Genomic DNA, 26,833 nt, shown 5'->3' on the forward strand with positions numbered 1-26,833 from the left:
GGACCCATAGAAATTTGGGTTCTTTACTTCCTGCACATCCTTAGATGTCTGTAAAGGTAGGTACTGTTTGGAATAGTCATATGTTAATGTAAGTGTTTTGTGACTCACAATCACAGATTTATATTCCAAAAACACAATAAAAAAAAACCAATCAGGAAACCTAGGAAATGTATGAAGAGGAAAATAAAGTTGCCTACAGTCTCATCTCTTAGTGATGACCTCTGTTCATAATTAAGTGATGAATATTCATTTAATAGTTCTTACGAAGCTGATAGGAGTCTTTGTAAAGCTGCATTTGGGGTAGGTGGTGAATTACACAAATAGTAGAAATAGTAAAATCAAAGCTTTATTAAAAAAAAAGAAATAGTACTGGCTCAGAGCATTTCAGGAGTCAGAGGCAATGTATTTGCAAGCATCTTTCTTAGCATTTTTTGGTTTGATATTTAAATTAGAATTTCCTTTTGAGGAGAGCAGGAGGTCATAATTAGAGTGAAATTATATAAAATCTCTGCTTAGCTTCTTGAATGGAAGAACACAGGAGTGTTCTGCATATAGAATTTATGTGGTTTCTTTTCCATGTAGGTTTCACAAAGAATTTTTATCACATATAATTTAAATGTAACCTGAAATAACTGCCCTTTAAAAACAGCCCTTCACTAAATTGTGTTGAATTGTATAATCTGTGTATTTTTATAATGTACATTTAAAAATGTACATTATAAATGTGCATCATGTTTTTAAATACAAAGTAGGCTATATTAATGCTATTCATCTACCTTTATTGCTTTAGGAAAAACAAATTTGACTTGCTTTTTATTATGTTGTTTTATTACTATATGTAATTATACAATATGTACCCTATTCTTATGTAAATAAATTGATAAAGATCAGATTATGAAGGACAGAAGGCAGAAATGTCTCATTCTTTGAATTCAGTATGGCTTTGTTTTTAAACTTATTTTCCAGCTTATATATAAATAATCAAATCTAAAGTGTTCTACGAAAATAGTAAGAATTGGTGTGACTCTTAAAGCATAGCAATGTATTGTTTCTTCTGCTCAAAGTGCAGGGGATTTGCTTGTTCCGATGGTACAACAAATAATTCCTTGGTATCTTGGGAAACAGGCCCTAGTGTTTTTGCATCAGGAACTGCTCTCACTTGACAGAATTTTAATTACTGTGTGTTCTTCACTTTTGTGATCACCAGGTTCTCTTATTCAAGTACCTTCCGTTGAGAGAGGGAAACTTAGTAAAGTTCGCCTGGGTTCACTGTCTTTGAAAAAGGAAGGAGAAAGACAGTGCTTCTTGTTTACAAAACACTTTTTAATTTGTACAAGAAGTTCAGGAGGAAAGCTGCATCTGCTCAAGGTACTGGTTTTACATGACTATTCCATTTATGTTCCATGCACTCAAGAGGCATTGAGGTTAATTTAATTATGACTTTCCCATGCCTACTATCATAAAATAGATTATTACCGTATCATGATGAGGTAATATACAGTTGCCAACCTTGACATTTACTTTGTTGTCAGTTAAATCCAAAGTAATAGAAATTTAAGTGCAATTGCCATAAAATAAGGCAATTAAAATCATAACCTGGACAAAATTACTAGTTGTTGACTGAGCTCAAAAATCTTGTCAAATGACTGCAGTGTACTGATTGTGTTCTGCTGCTGCTAAGTCGTGTCAGTCCTGTCCGACTCTGTGCGACCCCATAGACGGCAGCCCACCAGGCTCCCCGGTCCCTGGGATTCTCCAGGCAAGAACACTGGAGTGGGTTGCCATTTTCTTCTCCAATGCATGAAAGTGAAAAGTGAAAGTGAAGTCGCTGAGTCGTGTCCGACTCCTAGCGACCCCATGGACTGCAGCCTACCAGGCTCCTCCGTCCATGGGATTTTCCAAGCAAGAGTACTGGAGTGGGGTGCCATTGCCTTCTCCTACTGATTGTGTAATATTCGCTAAATGCTATTTTATCTTACTTAGTACCAAGAGTGAGAAAACTATGGCCCACAGCTTTCTGCCTCTTTTTAATAATAAAGTTTTATTGGAACACAGCCACAACTCATTTCCTTCCTTATTGTACCTGACTGTTTCATGCTTTTTAAAATGGCAAATTTAAGCAGTGGCAATAGAGATCATATGGCTTGCAAAGCCTAAAGAATTTACTAGCTGGCCCTTTACAGAAAAAGTTTGCCTATCTGTACCTTCTGTTATTAATGCCTGAAAATATTATCCAGCATCACAACAGCAGAGTTCTACTGCTTAAGTCACTTACTGGTTGTAGAGTTTTACCCTTTGCTGCTCTGCATTCACTCTGTGGGGCCTCTGGGGTGCCATATAATCTCCCATAGACCGACTCTTTAAATTTTACAGTCATTGCGAGTGAGAGTCAGATGGTGGGGAAGAATCATGAAGCTCAATGAATTCAATTACTTTTACACATTTAAATTTAACTTTGGGCTCTATGAAAAATTAGTTTCAAGACTGAATTGCTGTTTATTCTGTGGCAGTTCGAATATAAGGTTTACAAATCACAGCTTCCCAACTTATGCAAGTCTCTCAGCCACTTAATGAAAAATTGGTCTGTTTCCAGACAGGTGGAGTTCTGTCTCTAATAGAATGTACCTTGGTTGAGGAGCCCGATGCGAGCGATGATGACTGTAAGTCACATTCTATCACTTAGAATTATATTAGCATTAAATAGTCCTGTGGTTTTTATTCGTTGATAGCTAAGAAGAGCTGCTTCAGGAGACAGGGAAGATGTTAAGAATAAATTCCCTGAATTCATTTATATGTGAAAAATTCTGTTGAACCATTTAACCTGTGACCCCAGTTAAGCCATCTTTGGAAATTTACATTTTACTGAATTTGTCTCGTGATAGTGGCTTTGCAGCAACAGAGAAGAAAGTAATTGAACTAGAATGTTGGAATTCTGTAATTTATGGAAAATTTTTAAAAAGCCATGAATTGACAAGGAGAGCAGGACCCTAGTCTTGAGTAACCCACCGATCTCAGTTTTTTCATCTGCTTATGAGCTTAACAAAGCCGTCCCCATGCTTGAGAAGTACTGTATCACTAAAAGGAGATTCTGGACTTAAATGCACATTGGTTGTATTACTAGGACCTTGAGAAAGCAGTTACCTATCACTCCTATGTTTGTATTCACATCTAATTGTTTGGTTTACGTGTGTTGAAGCCAAAGGTTCTGGCCAAGTGTTTGGACACTTGGATTTCAAAATAGTGGTGGAGCCTGCAGATGCTGCCCCTTTCACTGTGGTCTTGTTAGCACCTTCCCGCCAGGAGAAAGCTGCCTGGACGAGTGACATCAGTCAGGTAAGCAAGTGACTTTGGCCCCAGGTTGGTTTTTGTTTGTGTTTTAAATTTCCCAGCATAAACTTTTGGGACGCAGTTTTAGAGTCAATTTATTTTTATTAGAAAATTACATCTGGTTGCTGTGGTCATTGTCTTCATGTATTGAATCATTTGTTGTTTGTTTACAGTTTACCTAAATGTTGTCACTGTACTTTGTATCCTGGGCATTCTTGTATAAGCCAGTATGCACTTGCGTGGGACAGTGGTTTTGTGTGTTTGTTTGGAGAGTGTTAAAATTGCCCCGTGAGTAGTAAATTCTCCAGTGACCTCATTAGATTTTTTTTTTTTTTTTTTTGCTTATTTGTTGCTGAGATAGGAAAATGGTGAGAGATGTAAAAATAGCTAATAAGGACTGTGGAATCAAATAAAAAAAGAGAGAATGCCTGTAGTATGAGGCCTGAAAATGAGTTCCTGTATTTTATATAGAAAAAGTTAGGGAACAGATTTGCTTACCTTTCCTTGATCAGCACTGTCTGGTTAGGGAATTGCTACATTTGTTCAGGATTTGAAAAAAATGTCAAAACTGTGATGATTGGACTTGGGCATTCTTCAAGCCAAGCTCCACATTAATTTTGGCTCCATTAACCAATCTAGGTGAAAAGGGAAGCTGTGAAGGAAAATATTAAAGCTTAATCATCTTTAGAGTTGTTGACTGAAGGATGATTGGGGCAAACAGGAAAGGCATATGTTATAGATCCCATTGTCTTCCTTTTCTGAAGAGCTCTTAGTAATTTATATATGCCTTAGATATAAATATGAACTATAAATATATCATAGTTTTTCAGATACTTAATTTTTTCTTTTTTTTAAAAAGCAATTTTTTTATATTTTTTTAAATTTTTGGCCTTGTCGTGAGCCATGCAGGATCTTAAGTCCCCGACCAAGGACTGAACCTGTGCCCTCTACATTGGGAGGGCAGAGTCTTAACCACTAGACCCCAGAAAAACCCCTTAATTTTTTTCTAGGAGACTGAAAAGCAAAAATAGAAAAAAAATGAATGTGCAAGTTAATTATTTTTATATGTCAGAGAAGTTTTACCAGACTTAATTTCATTTGTCCTTTACAATAATATTCTGAAGGTAAACAGAAACAGTAGTCCCATTTCACAGGTACGAAAACTGAGGTCCAGAAGGTTAATAAGCATTTGTCTGAAGTTACACAACTGTGCTGGGTCATGACTGAAACCTAATCCAGGTCTTTTATTACCACTCTAAATGTCCTCTACTGGAATTCCAGATTTTTACTGCTTTTCTTCCAGGACTGTTGATGATGAATACATAGCTGAAGTCAAGGTGCTTCTTTTCTGGTTAACAAAGAAACAAAAATATGGGATCATGTATATTTGCATAATTACACACTTATGGTGATTTACTAATACTTTCATTAGCTCTAAGCTGTATGAATTAATACTGTAATTAAGTCTGTGGAATGCATCTTTTACCTTAAGAAACTCTGAATCAGTCATTGATTCTGTGAATGTTAACTGAGCAACCACCCTGTGCTCCCAGGCATTGTGTAGGTACTAGGGGTTTGGCAACGATCCCTGCTCTCAAGGAGACAGACAGATTAGTAGAGAAGAAAGGGAAGTAGACAACTTAATGCAACAAAATCGTGTATGTGTTGTGAAGCCAAGATAAGTAGGAAGAATGGGGAGAATTAGAGTTGTAGACAGAGATGTTTTTCCAGCTTCTTATCGTTTCTGCCTTTTGATATAACTGGGGTGCCTAAGATTCAGAGCTGATAAAAACTTTAAGCCATCTTACTTAGGGGGCCAGGTGAGGCATCGCTAAGAGAGAAAAGACCCTTGAGGTGTATGAATGATTCTATGCCCAGTCCTTTAAGGAAAGGATCTAATACTTTGCCTCCCAGAAGCAGTGATTCTCTCTACTTAGACTACATTTTAGCAGGAAATGGCAACCCACTCTAGTATTCTTACCTGAAAAATTCCATGGTCAGAGTAACGTGGCAGACTATAGTCCATGGGGTAGCTAAGAGTTGGACGCGACTGAGTACGCATGTAGACTACATCTTGAGTTAGGTGTACAATTTCTTCCTATTTCTCCAAGTTTGTATGGCTAATATACTGGTGTACTAGATTATATGTACAATTGAATCGGAGAAAGAAACAACAGGAAATTGTGTCTTTCTGAGTGACAGTGATATCATGATATGAAATTACTGTGTTCAGTAGAGCCTTAATATTGTGTGGTTTCGATACTTAAAATTTCAGCCATTCAACAAATATATTTATGCAGTGATAACATATACCAGGAACTATCTCAGTGCTTGTGATATATCATGGACAGGAGAGAACAACAAAAATTCCCTGACCTTGTGTAGCTTACAGTCTAGTGTGGGGAAACTGAAAACAATGTAAAGATAATAAATATATAATATTTTATGTTGGAAGGTGATAGGGCAGGTTGAGAAGGATTGGGCGACTGGAGGTAGGTGTGGGTCAGTACAATTTTGAAAAGGTGATCATCTCATTTTGAAGACAACATGTAAACAAAGACTGTGGCGAGTTATGGAAAATACCATGTAGATATTTAACAAAGGGAAAGTCATTCCACACAGAGGGAACAGCCTCTGCAAGCACTCTAGAGTAGGAGGCAGTATATTTTGAGTAATAGCATGAAGGTTAGATGTGGCTGAAGGGGAATGTTGAGAGGGAAAGTAGAAAGGGGGAAGTAATTTCAATGGAGTTGTTAAGTAAGCAGTGGGGTATGGACGCTCAGTGCTTGGAGGGAGGTCCATGTGTGAGATTCTCTGTCATTTAGATGATATTTAAGGCCACAAGACTGTTGAGATCACCTAGAGAGTCAGTATAGATAGAAATGAGGAGAAGCCCGTGGAGTGAGTGAGGAGTCACGGAGAACAGCAAAGAAGAGAAGGAACCAGTAGTGCAATTGGAGGCTAGCCGAGAGGGTGTGGTGTCTTGCAAGTCAAATGAAGGAAATGCATCGAAGAGGAGGGAGTGGCTATGAGCCAACTGCTTCTAAAAGAAGTTATGGTACACATATAAATTGGAATATTACTCAACCATAACAAGGAATGAAATTGGGTCATTTGTAGAGATATGGAGGGACCTAGAGTCAATCAGAGTGAAGTAAGTCAGAAAGAGAAAAACAAACATCATATATTAATGCACATGTGTGGAATCTAGAAAAATGGTACAGATGAACCTAGTTCCAGAGCAGGAATAGAGACGTAAACACAGAGACCAGACAAGTGGACATGGTGAGGGGAGGGTGAGATGCATTGGGAGACTAAGTGTGACATAGGTACACTGTTGTGTGTAAAATAGCTAGCTACTGGGAGCCTGCTATATAGAATAGGGAACTCAGCTCTGTGCTCTGTGATGACCTAGGGCCTGGGATGTGGGGGAGGGATAGAGGCTCAAGAGGGAGGAAACATATGTATGCATGTAGCTGATTCACTTTGTTGGACAGCAGAAACCAGCACAATATTGTAAAGCAATTACACTCGAATTTAAAAAAAAAATGTTGAGCCAGGTAGTGAGTGTTCTGAGATACTTAGTGATTTTCCTGACGCAGGGTTTGAATGGTGGGTGGTGGGGACAGAGTGCTCCACTATCAATTGAGCCTAGTTTACTGCCCAGCAGCCTGCATCTCAACTGGGCTTGTTCTCCACTTAAAACATTTTCATTTTATGGGGGAAACTGTGTGCTATACATACATCAATGAAATCTGTCAGTCCCCCAAACATCCCTCTAGGCATATTCATTATTGATAAGATGAGCCTACAGAATGCTTGAAATGTACCTTTTAATATTTTATCATGTATATGTAAAAATATGGATACAAAAAGGAACCAGAAATACTCCCAACACCCAGATCACTAAATAAATGTTTATCAAAGTGTCTTTCACAGATAATTACCTGAAGTTTTTTTTTTTTTTTAAATGCAGATTCCCGAACCCACCTTCCAGACACCCCCTCAGATTTAACAGGCCCCACTGATCACTTTTTCACAATTACATTTGAGAAACTCTGTTCTGAAAATCAAATATTTTCATCTCTGAAACCTTCACAATCCTGCCATACCAAAATAATTCAACAGTTTGCCTCTAGCTGCATATATGCATCATTTTTTCCTTTTTCATCTTCCTATATTCCTATGAGTTCTTTGTATCAGTGTCTCCTAATGGTAATATATGTTTATTCTACCATGTTAACTTAGACTTCCCTGATGACTCAGCAGGTAAAGAATCTGCTTACCAATGTGGAAAATGCGGGTTCGGTTCCTGGGTCAGAAAGATCCCCTGCAGAAGGAAATAGCAATCCACTCCAGTATTCTTGGCTAGGAAATCCCATGGATAGAACCTGGTGGGCTGCAGTCCATGGGGTCGCAGAGAGTCCAACATGACTGTGTAACTAAGCACGCATCATGTTAACTTACCACTTTTCTAGCTCTTTCTGAATAATTAGGCATACGGGCAATTTCCAAGTTTCAGCACTAATGTATGATGGGGTGGTGCTAGCCATCTTTGCACCGAGAGTTACTCCTCCTTTCAAGGCCCCTTGTTGGTGTATCTTGCCCACAGGTATAGGGCTGGTGAAGGGGGCCTGATCACTTTCATGATTTCATGATTCATGACTCGACAGACTGCCAAAACACCCCAAGAAATATGTAACTCGTCTATTCTAAGTCCTGCCAGTGCTGAATTTTGTCATGTTTGTCACATTTCCTCATTTAATGGAAAAGTGGAATTCCTTCCTAGTGGTTTTAATTACTTCTGCAGTTATCAGTGAGACTGACATTTTCCACCATATCTATTTCTTGTCTGTTTATACCAGATGGACATTTATTTGTTGGGGCTATGCTTGTAGATATCCTTCCCTGTCCTAGGGAAATAAACATTTCTTTCGATCTAAATTATGAATATATTCTCCATGATTTTGTCCTTCTTTTTGTCATTTTTTTGTTTTGCATAATTTTAATTTTTTCTGGCATAATTTGACTCTACCTTGCTAAACCCTTGTACCATGTTATACTAATCACATGTAGCTCTTACTTGAAATAATAAAGTGGTGCCTAAGTATTGACACAATCCCACTTTCACATAGAGAACTCTATATGAAAATTAAGACTTTTAGCTTTGTCAGGCCTCTCTCTTTGAAGCTGTAATTTTTAGAAGTAACAATTGCTTGAATGATTAATTATACTTTTAGCTCCACCAGCAAGGTCATAATTAACTGTTGGTGCGTCCAACAAAATGTGCAAGTGGTTAATGGTCTTGACCAATAATTCTTCCCTTTTTCATCTATTTATAGGGAAAAATTTGAGGCTGAAGATTTGACCGTTCATTTCAATATAGTGCATTCATTTGTGCATGTCTTACTGTGATACATAATGGAGTATTAAACAGACTTTTCTGTAATTATGGGTATTAACTAAAATGCAGAATTAAAATTCACCTCTGAGCTTCTTGGTTTGGGCAGATGTGTCAAAATATAGACAAATTTGTAGCACACTGACATGCTTCCTCCCTTAAAATAGCTTCTCTGGAATCAATAGGGAATTTTTTACTTTAATATAAAAAGGTGATTTAAGAGAAAAATTGAGTTTACTTTTCTTCCCACTCTTTAGAAGTATTAGGAAGATAGAAAGGTATGGTGATGCAGTAGATTACTAACCTTTGACCAGATACTTCCTTAAGCAGGACCTGCAGAAAAGCCTACTAGAGGGAATTCCCTGGTAGTCCAATGGGTAGGACTCCGCATTTCCACTGCAGAGGGCACAGGTTCCATCCTCAGTCAGGGAACTAAGGTCCCACAAACTGTGTGGTACAGTCAAAAAAAAAAGGAAAACAAAGCAAAACAAAAAAGCCCAACCAACCAAACAAACAAAAACACTGCTGCAAAAGGCATTGTTAGCCTTCCTTCAAGGACCAACTGCTTCAAAATTACCTGGGTCTAACAATCCCACTACTGGGCATGTGCCTAATCACTTAGTCATGTCTGACTCTTTATGACCCCATGGACTGTAGCCTGCCAGGCTCCTCCGTCCATGGGATTTTCCTGGCAGGAATACTGGAGTGGGTTACCATGCCCTCCTCCAGGGGATCTTCCTAACCTAGGGATCGAACCCACATCTTCGATCTGTCTGTAAAAAAAAATTGCAGACAGATTTTTTTTCCATTGAGCCACCATACCCTGAGAGAACCTAATTGAAAGAGATGCATGAATCCCAGTGTTTATTGCAGCACTCTTTACAGTAGCTAGGACAATGTCCATCTACAGAAAAATGGATACAGAAATTGTGATATATATATATATATATATACAGACACACACACACACACACACACACACACACACAATGGAATATTCAGTTCAGTCACTCAGTCGTGTCTGACCCTTTGCGACTCCATGGACTGCAGCACCCCAGGCCTCCTTGTCCATCATCAACTCCTGGAGTCTACCCAAACTCATGTCTGTTGAGTTGGTGATGCCATCCAATCATCTTATCCTCTGTCATCCCCTTCTTCTCCCACCTTCAATCTTTCCCAGCATCAGGGTATTTTCAAATGAGTCGGCTCTTCGCATCAGGTGGCCAAAGTATTGGAGTTTCAGCTTCAGCATCAGTCCTTCCAATGAACACCCAGGACTGATCTCCTTTGGGATGGACTGGTTGGATCTCCTTGCAGTCCAAGGGACTCTCAAGAGTCTTCTCCAACACCACAGTTCAAAAGCATCAATTCTTCCGTGCTCAGCTTTCTTTATAGTCCAACTCTCACATCCATACATAACTACTGGAAAAACCATAGCCTTGACTAGATGGACCTTTACTCAGCTATTAAAAAAAGAATACATATATGAGTTAGTCCTAATGAGGTGGATGAACCTAGAGCCAATTGTACAGAGTGAAGTAAGTCAGAAAGAGAAAGACAAATATTGTATTTCCAGTTGGGTTAGTGGTAAAGAACCTGCCTGCCAGTGCAGGAGAAATAAGAGATAAGAATTCAAACCCTGGGTTGGGAAGATCCCCTGGAGGATGGCATGGCAACCCACTCCAGTGTCCTTGCCTGGAGAACTCCATGGACAGAGGAGCCTGGCAGGCTACAGTCCTCAGGGTCACAGAGTCAGACATGACTGAAGTGACTTAGCACCAGCAGCAGCAACGCATGTGTGTGGACTCTAGAAAGATGGTACCGATGAATCTATTTGTAAGGTAGGGGCAGCAGTGGAGACACAGACAGAGAAGAGACTTGTGCACCGTGTGGGAAGGAGATAGTAGGAAGAATTGAGAGAGTAGCATGGAAGCATACACATTACCATACGTGAAATAGATAGCTAGTAGGAATCTGCTGTGTGACACAGGGAGCTCAGCCCAGTGCTCTATGACAATCTATAGGAGTAGGATGGGGTGGGAGATGGGACAGAGATTCAAGAGGGAGGGGATATATGTATACCTGTGGCTGACTCATGTTGATGTATGGCAGAAACCAGCACAATATTGTAAAGCAATTATCCTCCAATGAAAAAAAATTTTTTTAATTACCTGGGGCTTTTATAAATATACATATTCCCAGTCCTCTATCCCCTGGTCATAGTCATCAAAACTGAACTAGAATAGCCATGATCTAGGAATCTGCTTTTGTTATCTTACTGATTTTAAAGTTTATAGTAATTCACATAAATTGTGTCCTTAAAGTTATATGACACCCTGGCTATTTTCATGTCTTTCTCTTTTAACTGAGTGAATTGGATTCATTTTCCCAGGGCTCAATCTCTTCTCCCCAACACAAGATATGTGCTTATATGATTATGAATATATACTTTCAATATAAATATTAATATATTCATACACACATACATAAATAAAAGTTCTATTGCAGTTTAACTTTCTTTCTGGAAGAGAACTCTTTTCTTCAGTGCAGCAGTACTGAAAATACCAAATGGAAGTGAGATAAAAGCAAAATATTCTGGTTGAAGTAGAATTGGTAAACCCAGGGCCCCTAGGAATCCTGTTTGTTCAAAATCATGTTGTCACTGAACCCTGTCTGTGGAGCCTCTAATAGATAAAGAGTCCATTTCAAAACCACTTCTCTGTTATAAATATACCATAATATATTTTATATACACATGTATGTATATGTGTGTATGGGCTTCCCTGGTGGCTCAGTGGTAAAGAATTCGCCTGCTAATGTAGGAGATGCGGGTTCACTCCTTGGATTGGGAAGATCCCTTAGAAAAGGAAATGACAACCCATTCCAATATTATTGCCTGGGAAATCCTAGGGACAGAGGAGCCTGGCCAGCTACAGTCCATGGGGTTGCAAAACTTAGCTACTAATCAACAGCAACATATGTGTATATGTGTGTATGTATATTTATATGTATATATATTCATCCATCCCACAGATAGATGTGTCAGTTATCAAAGACCTTTTTGTACAATTAAATGTGATTTTTTTATTACATGGTCTTTTGATCTCTGGTTCAGATTGCATGTATATTTCCTTCTGAGACTTGAGTGTAAGTAAAAAGTTATTTTTATTCCTATTGAAAATAATTTAATGCTTGACACAATGAATCAAATAGATTTACAAAATGAGATCTGACACTGGATAATAAGATGTTCAAAAGTGGTCACATAAATCTTCTCTTTTGGATCTAAAACATTTATCTCAAGTTTCAATTCTGGCAGTGTGGAGGACTGCACCAATTTAGATCCCCTCTGGCTATAAAATCAGAAATATTCAAGTAATGTATGGCAAAAACAATACAATATTATAAAGTAAAATAAATTAATTAATTTAAAAAAAAAAGAAATATTTAATACATAAAATCAGTATAATAAAAAATTTAATTCATTGATGATATTTATAAATATAAAAGGAAATCTCTAGTTGCCAGAAATAACAGGGAAATTTAAAGTCAGAGCAAACAGCATGTAAGCTGAAGACACAGAGACATGAGGATGATTTAAGTCTGGTTATCGGTCCCATGCCTGAGGGGTATTAGCTAAAGGAGGGAGGGTTAGCCTTGGGCCCCTTAAAGGAACTAAGATTTCTGTTTAAAGCCTGAGCATTGGAAGGCGGTCCCATGCATGAAATAAGAACTCAAAAAAAAAAAAAAAAAAATACCCATTTGGCCTGGGAAATCATAAAGAAGTCTGTCTTTGTCTTGGGTTCTGAATTTTTTAAAATCTCCTTTGAGAAAAACAAATGCATTTCTGGTCTATGGATTTGAAATTCAGATGTGCAATATTCACATGGTGTGAAAATTCCAAACTGAGAAATTAATGTAGAAACAATTTTTGGACTGTTGCTGGTTAGCAAGAATGCTTGGTAGAAGCAAACACAAAGTCACTGCATTAGCAACACTTCAACAGTTCGGGGCTCATGACAATGTGCTCAAAATAAAAAATTACAAATCTTTTGAGTAACTGATCTATCATGAATGAGAGTCAGAAGACTCAGTAAGGAGTATAATTAGCACTGCTGGAACTTCATCTAATACAGTGATAACTTAGAGAAGACAGGTTTAAAAGAAGATTTAAAGTAAAGTATGAAATGAAAGGAGGGAAGGAAGAAGAAAGGAAAGAAAAGATCGCTATGTAAAAAGGATCCAGATTTAACTTTCAAAGAACCAAATAGAATATCTAAACATAAAATCTATAGCCCTGAGACATCCTAAGGCTGTTGTCTGATAACTATGCTTTTGCTTAGATTGTTAAAGGATATTGAAGGAACACTGTTTACTTTCCACAATTCTCACCAAACACCAGCTCTGTCCTCCCACTTTCTGTGTTGGTTACCCAGGTAACATCTTCATTCTGCTCAGAAAAACCGAGAGTGAAAAGTCTAAGGAATAGCTAGAAATGTCACTGGGGTGAAGGTGTCACTTAACCCCTCCTTCCTCTCCCTGTCTGTATGCCACATCTGTCCCCATGCCCCAAAATCTCGCTCGTAGTTTCATAAGAATAGGGATAGTGCTAAACCATTTTCCCATTGGAATTAGGAAAATGAATTTAAAGTGGTTTACTTTACTCATCTTTGAAACTCTTTTATATATTCTTTCTCTGCTCCCTGCCCTCATCTCCCAGCATTTAGCCCAGTATCTGTCACATAGATACATACTTAATAAATGCAGACATGAGACCCTCATTTAATAAAATCCCCGCTGCTGCTGCTAAGTCGCTTCAGTCATGTCCGACTCTGTGTGACCCCATAGATGGCAGCCCACCAGGCTCCCCTGTCCCTGGGATTCTCCAGGTAAGAACACTGGAGTGGGTTGCCATTTCCTTCTCCAATGCATGCAAATGAAAAGTGAAAGTGAAGTCGCTCAGTCGTGTCCCACTCTTAGCGACCCCATGGACTGCAGCCTACCAGGCTTCTCCGTCCATGGGGTTCTCCAGGCAAGAGTACTGGAGTGGGATGCCATTGCCTTCTCTAATGCCATATAATCTATGCATCTTCTTGGTGCCCATGAGAATCCAAAAAGGTAGACTAGTTTTGGTTAAGTTCTGTGTCACTCAAAAAACATTTGGCCATGTTTATTGCTTTTAAATATATTTGCATTTTCCAATTTAAAATGTTCTAATAGTGAAGTCATCTTTGAATTTTACCCTGTTTTTTTTTTCTCTTGGTTTTATTCAGTAACTCATCAATTTCTATTATTGCTTTCTTCAAAATATTTATCTCCATCTGTTCCTCTTCATTCCCATGGTCTGCCTCAGCGGAGCCATGAATCATTTCATTTGTGACTCAGAATATCATCCTGATGATCTTGCCATTCAGTGAATTCCCCCAGCTGTAGATCTTCTAACTTGAACAAGACCACTTAGAAACTTGTAGTGACTTACCATCTGCCTGCTGGATATAATCCAGATTCGAGACTGCTGACTGCAGCTGACTTCCTCTTTCTTACCGTCTCCTCCGTTATAGATGCTCACACCAGCCAGACTCATCTCCTTGCTTTCCCCTGTATGCTCATGCATAGAAATGAATGGAGTCACTGGAGTCTCTTTTCACCTGGCCCTGACTGAGAGCTCTCCCTTGAGGTCGTGTGGTCATTTTGAGGCCTACGAGGATACCCCTACTACTGGCAGCTTGGCTCACTGGTGAAAACACTGGCTCCATACAACTGGGTACTAATTTAGGACAGCGCAGTTTCAGAACTTTGGGAAGAATACCATGTCTAACTTCCTGCTACTCAAAACTGATGGGAGAGGCTGCATTTATTTATGCCTAAAGAAGAGCAGCCATACAGACCCTTTTCTGCAGAGTATGAAATTAGTGCTTGAAATCAGATAAGCAAAGGCAGGACCCATCCTTTGGGACTCACCACAGAGTGGTTAGTTTGAAATTATACTCTTCAACCAATGTTGAGGAAGTTTATAAGACATGATTTGATAAAAAAACAAAACTTTAATTACTTTAAAATGAAGTTGTTGAGGACAATAATGTTCATGACATTATTTAATGTTTTATTTATAAGACCCATGAGATACTTTTCCTTTGGACAGAGAGTAGGATGAATTGAGGTTCTGTTAAGCCATGAATTTTGTAGTTGATCATATGGCTTCCTTTGAGTTGGCTGCCCCATGGCTCAGCTAATTTTGAGGACCATGTAGAGCAAGTGTTTGGAACTTCTCAACATAAAGTATATGTGGTCAGTTGGTTCCAGGCTTCATCTTATTATTTTCCACACTTTATCCAAATCCTCTCTGATTTTCTTACTTACCTTGACTTTGTCTTACTATATGCATTTTTGTAATCCACCTAGGGGAGTAAGATATAGTATAAACTCATGTATAAGCACATATCATCTAATTTATAGTTAGGGCCACCTCATGTGCAGAGTTGACTCATTGGAAAAGACCCTGATGCTGGGCGGGATTGGGGGCAGGAGAAGGGGACGACAGAGGATGAGATGGCTGGATGGCATCACCGACTCGATGGACATGAGTTTGAGTGAACTCAAACTGTTGGTGATGGACAGGGAGGCCTGGCGTGCTGCAATTCATGGGGTCGCAGAGTCGGACTCGACTGAGTGACTGAACTGAACTGAACTGAACCACAATTATACATATAAGAAGCTAATTCAAAATTTCAGATGTTTAAAGAAATGAAGAGGAACTTTAAAATATTCTGCTTTATTCCTGGAAGTAGAGATCCGCTATACCTCGTCATTGAAATAATGGCATAAGACTTGAGGAAACAAAGTTTTAAGGAACATTAAGTATGAAAATGGCTATTATGCTAAGTAGGGGAATCAACAGTCAGGGGATGCTGGTAATCCAAAGTTTTTTATATGCATATTCATTCTTTCATTAGACATTGGGGTTTAGGATAAACCCTGAGTTCAAGAGCTGTGTGAAATCACTTGGCAATCAATTTCCTCACACCATTTAATTATAATCATTAAGTAGTACATGGTATCCTAGTAACTAAAAGTAATTTCTGATTTTAAAAACTGTTTAGATTTTATTTTTCATTTTCTGTTTTGTTTAAAGGGAATATGTATAATTCAAAATACTTCTCTAGCCCAAAGTAATTGCAAAGGGAAATTTTGAATTGATAAGGCATAGATGTAAATAAAGAAGGCAGAGAAAATTAGCAACGTTCTGAGTTTTCTTCTTAGAAAGAAAAGAGAGGAGATGAACAGGGCTTTATGTATGTCAGAAACAGGAGAAAGCATACAGTTCATCCTCACCAAACCAACACATTGCCAATAGAAGCTGCTTGAGAAACTAGTAAAATGTGGGGATTTATTGCAAAAAAAAAAAAAAAAAAAACACACACACACAAAAAAGCACACACAGAGCTTACTAGTGAGAGAGAAGATGAATCCCATCCAAGGAAGCCACCATTTCTTCTCTGCCTGCCCCATACCACGCCCTGTGGTAGAGAAGGAATATTGCAGAGGTGGTCACTAGGGGAATAAACTCCTCAAGTAGAGTTGTGACTGCCAGAGGATTGTGCTGATGTGACGCTGTGCTCAGAATCCTTGGGGAACACGTTCCAGGAAAATGCAGCCCTTATATCTATCCTTGGGCATTTGCTAGGTGCGCAGTTTTGGTATTTGGATATGGACTCTGTTCTTCATTGTGTAATGTTTCCCTGTGTGTGTGTGCGTGTGTGTGTGTGTGTGTATACACGTGTGCATACCCATGCTTGCATGCTTATGTGCCCAGATGAGAAACTGAATTGTTTTTATGACTCTAAATAATTCTAGGAATACATACTCTGCCTAGGTTTTCATGTGGGTTGTAACTGTCTGTTTTTTAATTTCACAGTGTGTGGACAACATACGGTGTAATGGTTTAATGACTATAGTGTTTGAAGAAAATTCCAAAGTTACTGTGCCACATATGATTAAGTAAGTGTGATAATCCTTTCTCTGACATTTTAATCAGGATCAAATTGGTGGAGAATGTAAAACCCTGAATAAAATATTGCTTCACTGGGATTCAGCTTCATACTGTGAATACATTCAGCAGTAATGTGATAATTCATAATATGCCATTATAAATAATAAAACTATTGTAATGGTTTTTCAGATTCATGGTTTATTGACTCACAGCATAGAAATACAGTTTTTCATACTATTCAGAATGCCTTCCTCAGTACAAAAAGCCTATCAAAATTTTTAAGTTCAGTATATAAAGTTGTGATAGCAGATGTGTCAGAGGATGGACAAAAGTTTGGCAGATTCTTTTGCAGTCTTCTCAGTGAGTATGAATCATATTAGTTAGATTTGGTTGTAGAGACACACTGAGATTTTGAAGACATTCAACATAAATTAACTGGCTTTCTATGGTACTATCTACCCACAGCCTGTGTATGGATTTGCCCCAGAGACTATTGCTGGGGGCTTCCATCTTGCTGTCTATGTGTTTTGTTAAGAAAGCAAATCCGATAATTTAGTGTTATCACTAAGGAAACTGTAGTTTTATTTGAAGCGAGAAGTTATATCAATAACTATGTGCCATAACTCTCTACATTAGTACTTTTGTCTCTATATACTTTTTTGTTTCCAAATTCAAAAATTGTTTTGGAAGGATTTTCAAGCTGACCAAATTGTTCCCTACTCTCATTTTCTTGGTTATTTGCAGTCCAAATTCTAAGAATAAAATGTATTTTTAAAAGTAGTCCTGTTATATCTTTCCAAAAAGTTACATGAAGCTAAGAAAATGTTTGTCTTCCATGCCTTTTATGTGGATTTTTTTTTTAGGTCTGAGCTAAGACAAAAAGCAGCATCAACTTTTCTCTACATTGCAGGTATTGATAGGTACAATTGTTAGGTACAATGATAGGTATTTATTGTAATTAGCATCATCCCAATTGTACAAACTTTAAAACTAAACTAATACAATTATGTAAAGTTTAAAAGTAAAATAAAATTAAAAAAAATAAATTGCTAGTCAAGTTTTAAAATATTTTGAAGAGGGTCATTTTTTTCTTTCTTTTTATGGAAGAAAAGCTATGACAAACCTAGACAGTATATTAAAACGCAGAGACATTACTTTGCAGACAAAGGTCTGTCTAGTCAAGGCTGTGGTTTTTCCAGTAGTCATGTATGGATGTGAGAGTTGTACTATAAAGAAAGCTGAGTGCTAAAGAACTGATGCTTTTGAACTATGGTGTTGGAGAAGACTCTTGAGAGTCTCTGGGACTTGCAAGGAGATCAAACCAGTCAATCCTAAAGGAAATCAACATTGAGTATTCATTAGAAAGACTGATGCTGGAGCTCCAATACTTTGGCTACCTGACGTGAAGAGTCGACTCATTGGAAAATACCCTGACGCTGGGGAAGACTGAGAGCAGGAGGAGAAGGGGGCAAGAGCATAAGATGGTAAGATGGCATCACCGACTCAATGGACATGAGTTTGAGCAAGCTCCAGGAGATGGTGAAGGACAGGGAGGCCTGGCTTGCTGTAGGCCATGGTGTCATAAGAGTCGGACACGACTGAGTGACTGAACAACAGGGGTCATTTTAAGACTCTCGTGCAGAGATTCCTTTAGCCTTATTTTTCCTAGGTTTTAAAGTATAGTTTAAAAAAAAAAACAAAAAACAGATCAGGGACTTAGAATCCACTTTCCAATTCAGGGGACTCAGGTTCCATCCCTGGCCAGGGATCTAAGATACCACATGCCATGGGGCAGCTAATTCCACACACCACAACTAGAGAGCACCTGTGTGCTGCAATGAAGATTTTAGGTGCTGCAACCAAGACACAATGAAGCCAACAATAAATAAATAAATAAGTGTATTTTTTTCAAAGGTAAGTAAAAAGAAAAGATCAGTTAAAAATGTGTGATAATAAAATTAAAACCAAGTATGGAATATTAAGTCAAAAGTTTCAAATTATGACTTAATTTTTAAGTTCACATCACCAGGCTAGTTTTCTTATTAGTTTTCTACCAGAGTTCAGTTCATTTCAGTTCAGTTGCTCAGTCATGTCTGACTCTTTGCGACCCCATGGACTGCAGCACGCCAGGCCTCCCTGTCCATCACCAGCTCCCAGAGCTTGCTCAGACTCATGTCCATTAAGTCAGTGATGCCATCCAACCATCTCATCCTCTGTCGTCCCCTTCTTCTCCCACCTTCAATCTTTCCCAGCATCAGGGTATTTTCAAATGAGTGAGCTCTTCACATCAGGTGACCAAAGTATTGGAGTTTCAGCTTCAACATCAGTCCTTCCAATGAACATTCAGAACTGATCTCCTTTAGGATGGACTGGTTGGATCTCCTTGCAGTCCAAGGGACTCTCAAGAGTCTTCTCCAACACCATAGTTCAAAAGCATCAATTCTTCAGTGCTCAGCTTTCTTTATAGTCCAACTCTCACATCCATACATGACTCCTGGAAAAACCATAGCTTTGACTGTATGGACCTTTGACGGCAAAGTAATGTCTCTGCTTTTTGATATGCTGTCTAGGTTGGTCGTAGCTTTTTTACCAAGGAGCAAGCGTGTTTTAATTTTATGTCTGCAGTCACCATCTGCAGTGAGTTTGGAGCCCAAGAAAATAAAGTCTCTTACTGTTTCCATTGTTTCTACATCTATTTGCCATGAAGCGATGGGACTTATTTTAATACTTCACAAAATAATGTATATTATTTTCATTCATTTTTTTGAAGTACTTTCTTGAAGATTAGACAGCCTTGAAATTCCAGTCTGCTTTAGAATGAGAATATGTAAGTTGGACTTGGTAGCCAACTTATAAGCTCTTGAACCTTAGGGCAGCTGCACACCTACTCTACATACACTTTGTTCACTTAAAAAATTAATACAGATAAAAACTTTAGTTTTCTGCCTGCCTCAGTTATGACTGGCATCTCAATGCATCTTCTGTCCTATGTTCTGGGAGTTTGACTAATTCCCATTTCCAGTTTCATTTGTAACTGCCTCCTATATAGACCAAGACTTCTCTGCATTTGGAGGGACAGAGAGGTCACTGTTATGAGTTGGAACCACTCACTAGAGAATAGAAACCTGTATCTGAGGCTGTAAGGACTTCCTATGGAAGTCACACATATTTGGATGCCCTATTCTCTACGAGGTGTATTCCCAAGGCAGAGTTTCATATATTTTGTATCTTTCTTCCTTCCATTTTCCCCTGGTCATTGAGCCTGATTCTCTTCAATCAGAGAAGAAGATGATTTTGCAATCTCTGTTCCTTCTGATAGTCTCCTCCGTGGTCCTGTTCTTCTCTAAATTCTATATTCTTGCCTCCCTGCACGTCTCTCTGGCTACATGCAATAAAAAAATAAAAAATAAAAAAAGATGTTTTGCAGAGTTAAAAGAAAAAAATTATCCTATCTTAATGGCATTACTTTGCAGGGACTCACTTTTAAAACTTACTAATTACAATAGGTGATTTGGGTTTGATGTTTCAAGATTGTTTTTTAAAATGTTTACCAAAAAGGAGTTGTTATTATCATGGGAGGCTTAAGTAACACATTATATCTTCTTGAGGGCCCCTTAGGAAATAAAGTAAAATCTCTTTCAGTGTAATAAAAGAAAATTAAATAATTTCATAATATTTAATTCTTTTTTCTTTAGTTAAAATGAAACTGTAATCATAATTTTGAGAGGCAGTGGTGTAATTAGTTGTAATTTCATGTTGGCTACAATGTATTTTTTCCTCCTAGTATTTGATTAAAGTAATTATAGTCAAAAAATGCCAAGTGCAAAACTACCATTATAATGCAAAATCATGATATTTATTAGGTGATTATATTCCTTTAAGTGATGTTTTATACTTTATGTATTTAGGCTGAGGCTTGCTTTCTTTTCATAATAGTTGACCTCAACTTAGAGGTTAAAACAAAAAATTTTCCTAGCTTAATGGCATTACTTAGAAATGCCATTTCTAAGAAAATGGAGATTTTAGATGGGAAAATGGTGGGAGAAAAAGTGATCACCTTGATTAGCGGATCCAACCAGTCCATTCTGAAGGAGATCAGCCCTGGGATTTCTTTGGAAGGAATGATGCGAAAGCTGAAACTCCAGTACTTTGGCCACCTCATGCAAAGAGTTGACTCATTGGAAAAGACTGATGCTGGGGGCAGGAGGAGAAGGGGACGACAGAGGATGAGATGGCTGGATGGCATCACTGACTCGATGGACGTGAGTCTGAGTGAACTCTGGGAGTTGGTGCTGGACAGAGAGGCCTGGCGTGCTGCAATTCATGGGGTCGCAAAGAGTCGGACACGACTGAGCGACTGAACTGAACTGAACTGAACTGAGACTGATTGAATTAAAGAAGTTTCTGAGGTCTTTTAACAAGGGAGGAAGATTAAAAACCAGAAAAGTAAAGTTGGTGGATGGTCACATATGAAGGACAAGAAAGAGCCATTGTATTTTCAAGAACCTCACTCGATGCTCTTCTATATTTTCAAGATCAGTGATGTGACTAGAATGAACAGGCTGCCCTTAGTTCCTCGTCAGAAGTAAGCTACTCATTTAAAATGCTCTTTCAGGCCCTCAAATGAAGTCTTCCCCTCTGCACTGAGCTTACTTTAGGGTGGGATGTTTCCAAGAGCAAGCTAAAGAAGCTATTGATTTCTTTTTATCCCAAAGAAAATAAATATATTGCCGGGGTCCAGCCCCGGTGGATCCAGGGAATTCAAAGCGGGGACGGCGTCGGCGAGGATCAGGAAACAACTGCTTAATTAAACGTTAATTAAGGATATAAAGAGTAATAGAATGAGGATAGCTCAGTGAGGAAATTCAGTGGAGAAAAGAGGCTGAATAATTCACCCAGAAGGTAAGAGAAAGAACGACATGGTGAGACCAAGTTTCGGTGAACAAGGCCCGCACTTTATTTTCCAAAGTAGTTTTTATACCTTAAGTTATGCATAGAGGGTAATGGGGGAAGGGGTAGAGTCATGCAGCAAGCCAGGCTTTCTTCCTGCAAACTTATCATATGCAAAAGTTTAGGTGATTTGCATCATCTTCTGGCCCGGAGGCCTTTTTCTCTAAAGGTGATTATTCTAAAGTCAGGCGCCAGCCTCCAAAAAGCATTAGATAAAGTTGCATTCCTACAGAGCAAAGGTGTGGTGGGCTATAACAAGAAAAAGAATTAACTCAAGGGTCCCAGGTTACAAACATTAAAGCTACTACTTACACCAATTATATTAATCAATACACTGCCAGGGACACAGCAGATAAGGGATATGGAAACTTAGCAGCAAACATTGGCCCAACAAGTGAAAATCCCTTCACCAATACAATTTCTAATCAATCTTTTAATTGCTCAAAGGAATCTGTATTTAGACAGTTTAGAACATCTCCTGCCTCTCACAGTTGGGAGGCTCTGAACAGTCACACGTGGCCGGAAAAACCTATTCAGGCAGGCTAGAGGATTTCCAAAGGAGTTTGTAGGTTGAAACACTGTCACACCCAAGAATTATTAACTGGAGCTGTAAGCTAACTCTTTTTTCAGAGAGGTAGTGGGGAACAGCCCCCCGTAAAGTCAGAGGTGTAGGTGAAGGCACAAAGCAGAAAGTAGGCAGACTCTGGTTGTGGGGGTAGATTGCTCGAGAATTTCCAGGGAGACTCCTGAGGCTTGATTCCGCCTTTGCGTATGCCAAGCCTCCTTCCTCATGACCTTTGCCAGGGGCGGAGCTCGCTCCCTGCAATATATAATTTAAAATCCCTCCCAAGTACTGCAATAGCTAATTAGGGACACTCACAACAAGCCAGCTGATTCTTAGTAAGCGACTGTCTCACTGAATCTCACTGGCCCGTAGTGTATCCTTTAGTCAAGTGATTAAATCCAGCACTTCATTGATCACCTGTTTCTGAGATGCTGCCGTGAAGGTAGACACGAGGGTCTCAGAAGGGAACGTGAAGGCTACGGGCAGTCCTCGCAAAGGTGTGCGTTTCTTTGAGCCTCACTTGGATTCAGCCTCAGCTTCCACGCTTTCCATCTTATGAACTTAGCCCGGCTTCTTGACCTTTCTAACGAAGGTGCACCACGAGCTGAGGGGTCTGAGCACACCCAAGGATCCCGAGGGCTGCTGTGTGAACCTTCCCCTGAGTTTCCTGTCCACCTGGAAAGACTGCTGCAGGCTTCCAGGACAAGGGCCTCCAGGTGACAAGTTGAGGAGCAGCCAGATGGTGGTTTTATAGAATGAGAGAAACCCAGCATTGCAGGTGGGCAGGTGGAGACTGTGGAAGGGGAATCTTTAGAAGAGTTCACTGAGTATATTACATCCATTATTTTTTTAGGAAGACACTTTTTAACACTGCAGAGTATTGAAAACATAAGGAAAACACAGTATTTTACACAATTGATGGTTTAAAGTGTATTCAGAATAATGGATGGCCTTCAATGCATTAATCAGCCAGAAAGAATGAAATGGATTAAGCATTCAAGGAGTTAGAAAAAGAATGACAAAAATCAACTGTAGGAAAATGTAGGAATAAAATAACTAAGAATGGAAATTAATACCTTAAAATATAGAAAAAAAACAATAGAGCTGATCAAAGAGCTGTTTCCAGAGGAAAAAATACCTAGTAATATAATATCTATTGGTTTAGTCAAGAAAAAATTGGTGGGGGGGGGGGGAGCACAGATGTACAAAATTACAAGTAAGAAAAAGAAATAACCACAGATAATAGCAGTGCTGTCTGCATCTTCCCCTCCTCCCCACCCTTCTGTGGGGAGAATGTCACCCTTACTTTTTAATCATACTTCTGATATTCTGATTTGAGGGTATAAGCCCTGCTCCTCCTAAATAGGACTTTGGCTTTAATTTCCTAATAAAATAGGATTGAACCAGAGAAAGAAGTGAAAGCGGAGTATGCTACTCTAACATAGGCCACTTTGGCATATTCATTACATTGAGCTACAGACACTTGAAAAACAGCAAATGCAGAGATGGTTTTTCTGAACTCTTCTTATCTGCCTAAAGACAGATTCTCAAAAAGGAACTCAATTGTCATAAATCTTCCCAGGAGTTTCACCAACCGTGGAAAATTGACAGCTGTCACAGGAGAGACTAGATGTCAACATCACACCCAGGCTAACTGTCACAAACCTTCCATCTATTTTGATACCTTCCATCTGTTCTGATACCTTCCATCTATTCTAAGGGTCCGTTCATCTTTCCTAAAAATCATTTACTCTTCCCTGAGAGGCCTATACACAACCCCCACCACCCTTTCCCTATTAAGATGGCATTTAAGTCTAAGTTCTAAGCCACCTTTTTGAGTTTCTCATTTTCTCCTGGTTATCTCCCAGGGATACATGAGATATACATGTTAATAAGCTTCTTTATTTTTCTGTTGTTTATCTTTTATCACAGAGACTCAATTAAGATCTCAGGAGTGTAAAGGGAAAATTATTTCTCCTCCCCTGGAGAAGGAATCCACAGAGTGGAATGAATGATTCCTATTTTCACAATTAATTCTGACCTTCCTAAACTATAATAGCATGGTTGATGTTTTTGTGGCCCTGCTTTGTATATGTCCAAGCACATCTTTTATCAAATGCCAGGGCAAGCCTGGACATGAGTGTGCATTTACAGACCCTGAAATACTCAGGGGCTGAAGGTCAGTTATGCTCTGGTTTTGTCCTCACATTCCTGCCTTATGCGTAGGTCTGACGCCCGGCTTCACAAGGACGACACTGACATTTGCTTCAGTAAAACCCTCAACTCCTGCAAAGTGCCGCAGATCCGGTACGCCAGCGTGGAGCGCCTCTTGGAGAGACTGACCGACTTGCGGTTTCTTAGCATCGATTTCCTCAACACCTTTCTGCACACCTATCGGATTTTCACGACGGCAGCTGTGGTGCTGGGGAAGCTTTCTGACATATATAAGAGGCCTTTCACCTCCATCCCCGTCAGGTAGGCCTGGGATTAGCCTGAGATGAAAGTATGCCCCACCTGGTCCCTGGGTCTCTGTGCTGATGGACAGCCCACTCTGCAGGGTCCTGGCTGGCCTTTGAGCTTACCAGACCCCCCAGTCCCCAGTAGAAGACGGTGAGGGGAGGTCACAATTCCCAAGGGAAGCAGTTTAAGTTTCCAAGTGGCCTTTGCCAAGATAAAGCTGTTGTTTGGAGCTTTTCTTTCTACCTTTCTTTTCTTTTTCTTTTTTTTTAAAGCAACTGTGCTTTTCACATTTTAATATGCAGAAGCATCACCAGGGGACCTTGTTAAATTGCAGGCTCTGATTCAGTAAATCTGGAGTGGAGCCCAATGCCAGTGTTCCTTGTCTTTGGACACAGTTTAGTAGCAAGGGGTTAGACAAAGCCTAAAAAGTGTGTTCTTTTGGCAAGTGTATGGTATACACCCAACATTTAAATAAAGGAATCCAGCCACAGAAGTTCTATGATAGCATGGCCTTTTAATGTAGGGAGCATGTCTTGAATGACATCAGGAGACTAATTTTTCACTCGGCCACAATCTTTTAATAGCTTTTGCTCTTGCTTTTAGGTCATTGGAACTCTTTTTTGCTACCAGCCAGAACAACAGAGGTGAACACTTGGTGGAAGGCAAATCCCCACGCCTGTGTCGCAAATTCTCTTCCCCACCTCCACTGGCTGTGTCCAGGACGTCCTCCCCAGTGAGGGCCAGAAAGCTGTCCTTGACTTCTCCCTTGAATTCAAGGATAGGCGCACTGGATCTGACCACCTCCTCGGCATCCAGCAGCCCCACCACCACCCACAGCCCAGCTGCATCCCCACCGCCTCACACTGGTAAAGTGCCGTTGGATCTGAGCAGAGGCCTTTCTTCTCCAGAACAAAGCCCGGGATCTGTAGAGGAGTCTGTTGATAACCCCCGTGTGGATCTGTGTAACAAGCTAAAACGAAGTATTCAGAGAGGTATTATCCTGCTACCACACTCTGTGTTTGCTGGCCCCACCATTCCTTCTGGAACCCTAGTTCCCTTTCTTTACAACTTTCCTACTTTTGCATAGAAAGTAGAGTGAGTGCAATGGCTAATTAGAAAGTCCTGAAAGTTTCTAGCCTTTGTGGAAGGAGGGCAGGGTTAGCTGCCTTCTGTAGTAAAAGGCCAATTGTAGTCAATTGTCTATGGAAGGATGGTATCATCTAGATGATTATCACTGGAAGGTTCTTAGTGGAATTTGATTAAGGCTGGTTGGCTAAAGAGCATAGCCCAATATTTGGCATAGAGGCAAGTTGCAGGCACCGTTATCCATGACCTCGAGTCCCAGAGCCTTCTCCTCCTCCAGTGTCCATCTTAAGCACCTGTACTGCTTCTGGCCTTTCCTTGCTTAGGATGACAACCTAACCTGGAAGCATTAAGATGACTTCTTCAGTTTAGTTTCCAAGACAACACTCCATATTACGACAGAGATATAGGGAAAAAATAAAGTCTGAGACAGTGTTCACTGTCCATGACACAACCAAAGCAGTTTTTAGAAATGTGAATTAGATCATCTGGTTTCCTGATTATATTCTCTAAAGACTTCCCATCTTACTTAGAATAAAGTACAATCTTCTTCCCAAGGCCTTCAGATCCTATGAGATTTGGATGCTGTGTCTCTAATCCCTGCTTCTGCCATTCTTCTTCATCTTCTTGGCTACAGTCACACTGATTTCCTATTTTTGTCTCAAAAACTCCTGGGTTCTTACTGCCTCATGACCTTTGCACTTGCTTATGCCCCTGCCTGGGCAGTCTTTTCTGCCTGGGCAGTCTTTTCCTACAGAAGCTCATGAGATCAGCAATCTTGTCTGTCTTGTTCACTTCTGTACTGTCAGGGCGTTGGCCAGTACCTCACAGATTGTAAATTTTTGTTAAATGAATAAATCAAGCAAAACACTCAGGGGACTAATTAGGGATTGCTGTGACACATCTCCATACCCTTCTCAGCTTGGTACAGCGTAAGGGTTGGAGGAAATGAGCCTAGCCTTGTTCTTTTACAATCCAGTGTTTCTGTGATGAACAGAATTTAACAGCCAAATTAGCAAACAGCTTCTTTGTAAACTACACAGGGACTGATTTGTTT

The 26,833-nt window shown here is 39.5% G+C and overlaps 1 protein-coding gene across 13 annotated transcripts in view; it reads left to right on the top strand.

Moving 5' to 3' along the window:
- Positions 1 to 26,833, top strand: part of RASGRF2 (Ras protein specific guanine nucleotide releasing factor 2) — a 271,385-nt gene that overhangs the window by 124,388 nt on the left and 120,164 nt on the right. For 12 of the 13 annotated variants that reach the window (XR_015168014.1, XR_015168016.1, XR_015168015.1 and 9 more), the window contains 6 exons: positions 1,208 to 1,368; positions 2,594 to 2,660; positions 3,197 to 3,333; positions 16,644 to 16,726; positions 24,460 to 24,708; positions 25,297 to 25,685. Coding sequence is in view for 7 of the 13 variants with exons in the window: in XM_086412804.1 (XP_086268930.1) it covers positions 1,208 to 1,368; positions 2,594 to 2,660; positions 3,197 to 3,333; positions 16,644 to 16,726; positions 24,460 to 24,708; positions 25,297 to 25,685 (1,086 nt within the window). In the remaining 6 variants the exon portion in view is untranslated. Of the gene's footprint in view, positions 1 to 1,207; positions 1,369 to 2,593; positions 2,661 to 3,196; positions 3,334 to 16,643; positions 16,727 to 22,853; positions 23,012 to 24,459; positions 24,709 to 25,296; positions 25,686 to 26,833 lie in introns of those variants that run through there. The other variant, XM_086412808.1, reaches the window with a different exon arrangement.

This window comes from Bos grunniens, chromosome 7 (assembly GCF_055505025.1).
Source record: "Bos grunniens cultivar Pamir isolate PY7600 chromosome 7, Bosgru_T2T1.0, whole genome shotgun sequence".
NCBI classification, from domain to species: domain Eukaryota; kingdom Metazoa; phylum Chordata; class Mammalia; order Artiodactyla; family Bovidae; genus Bos; species Bos grunniens.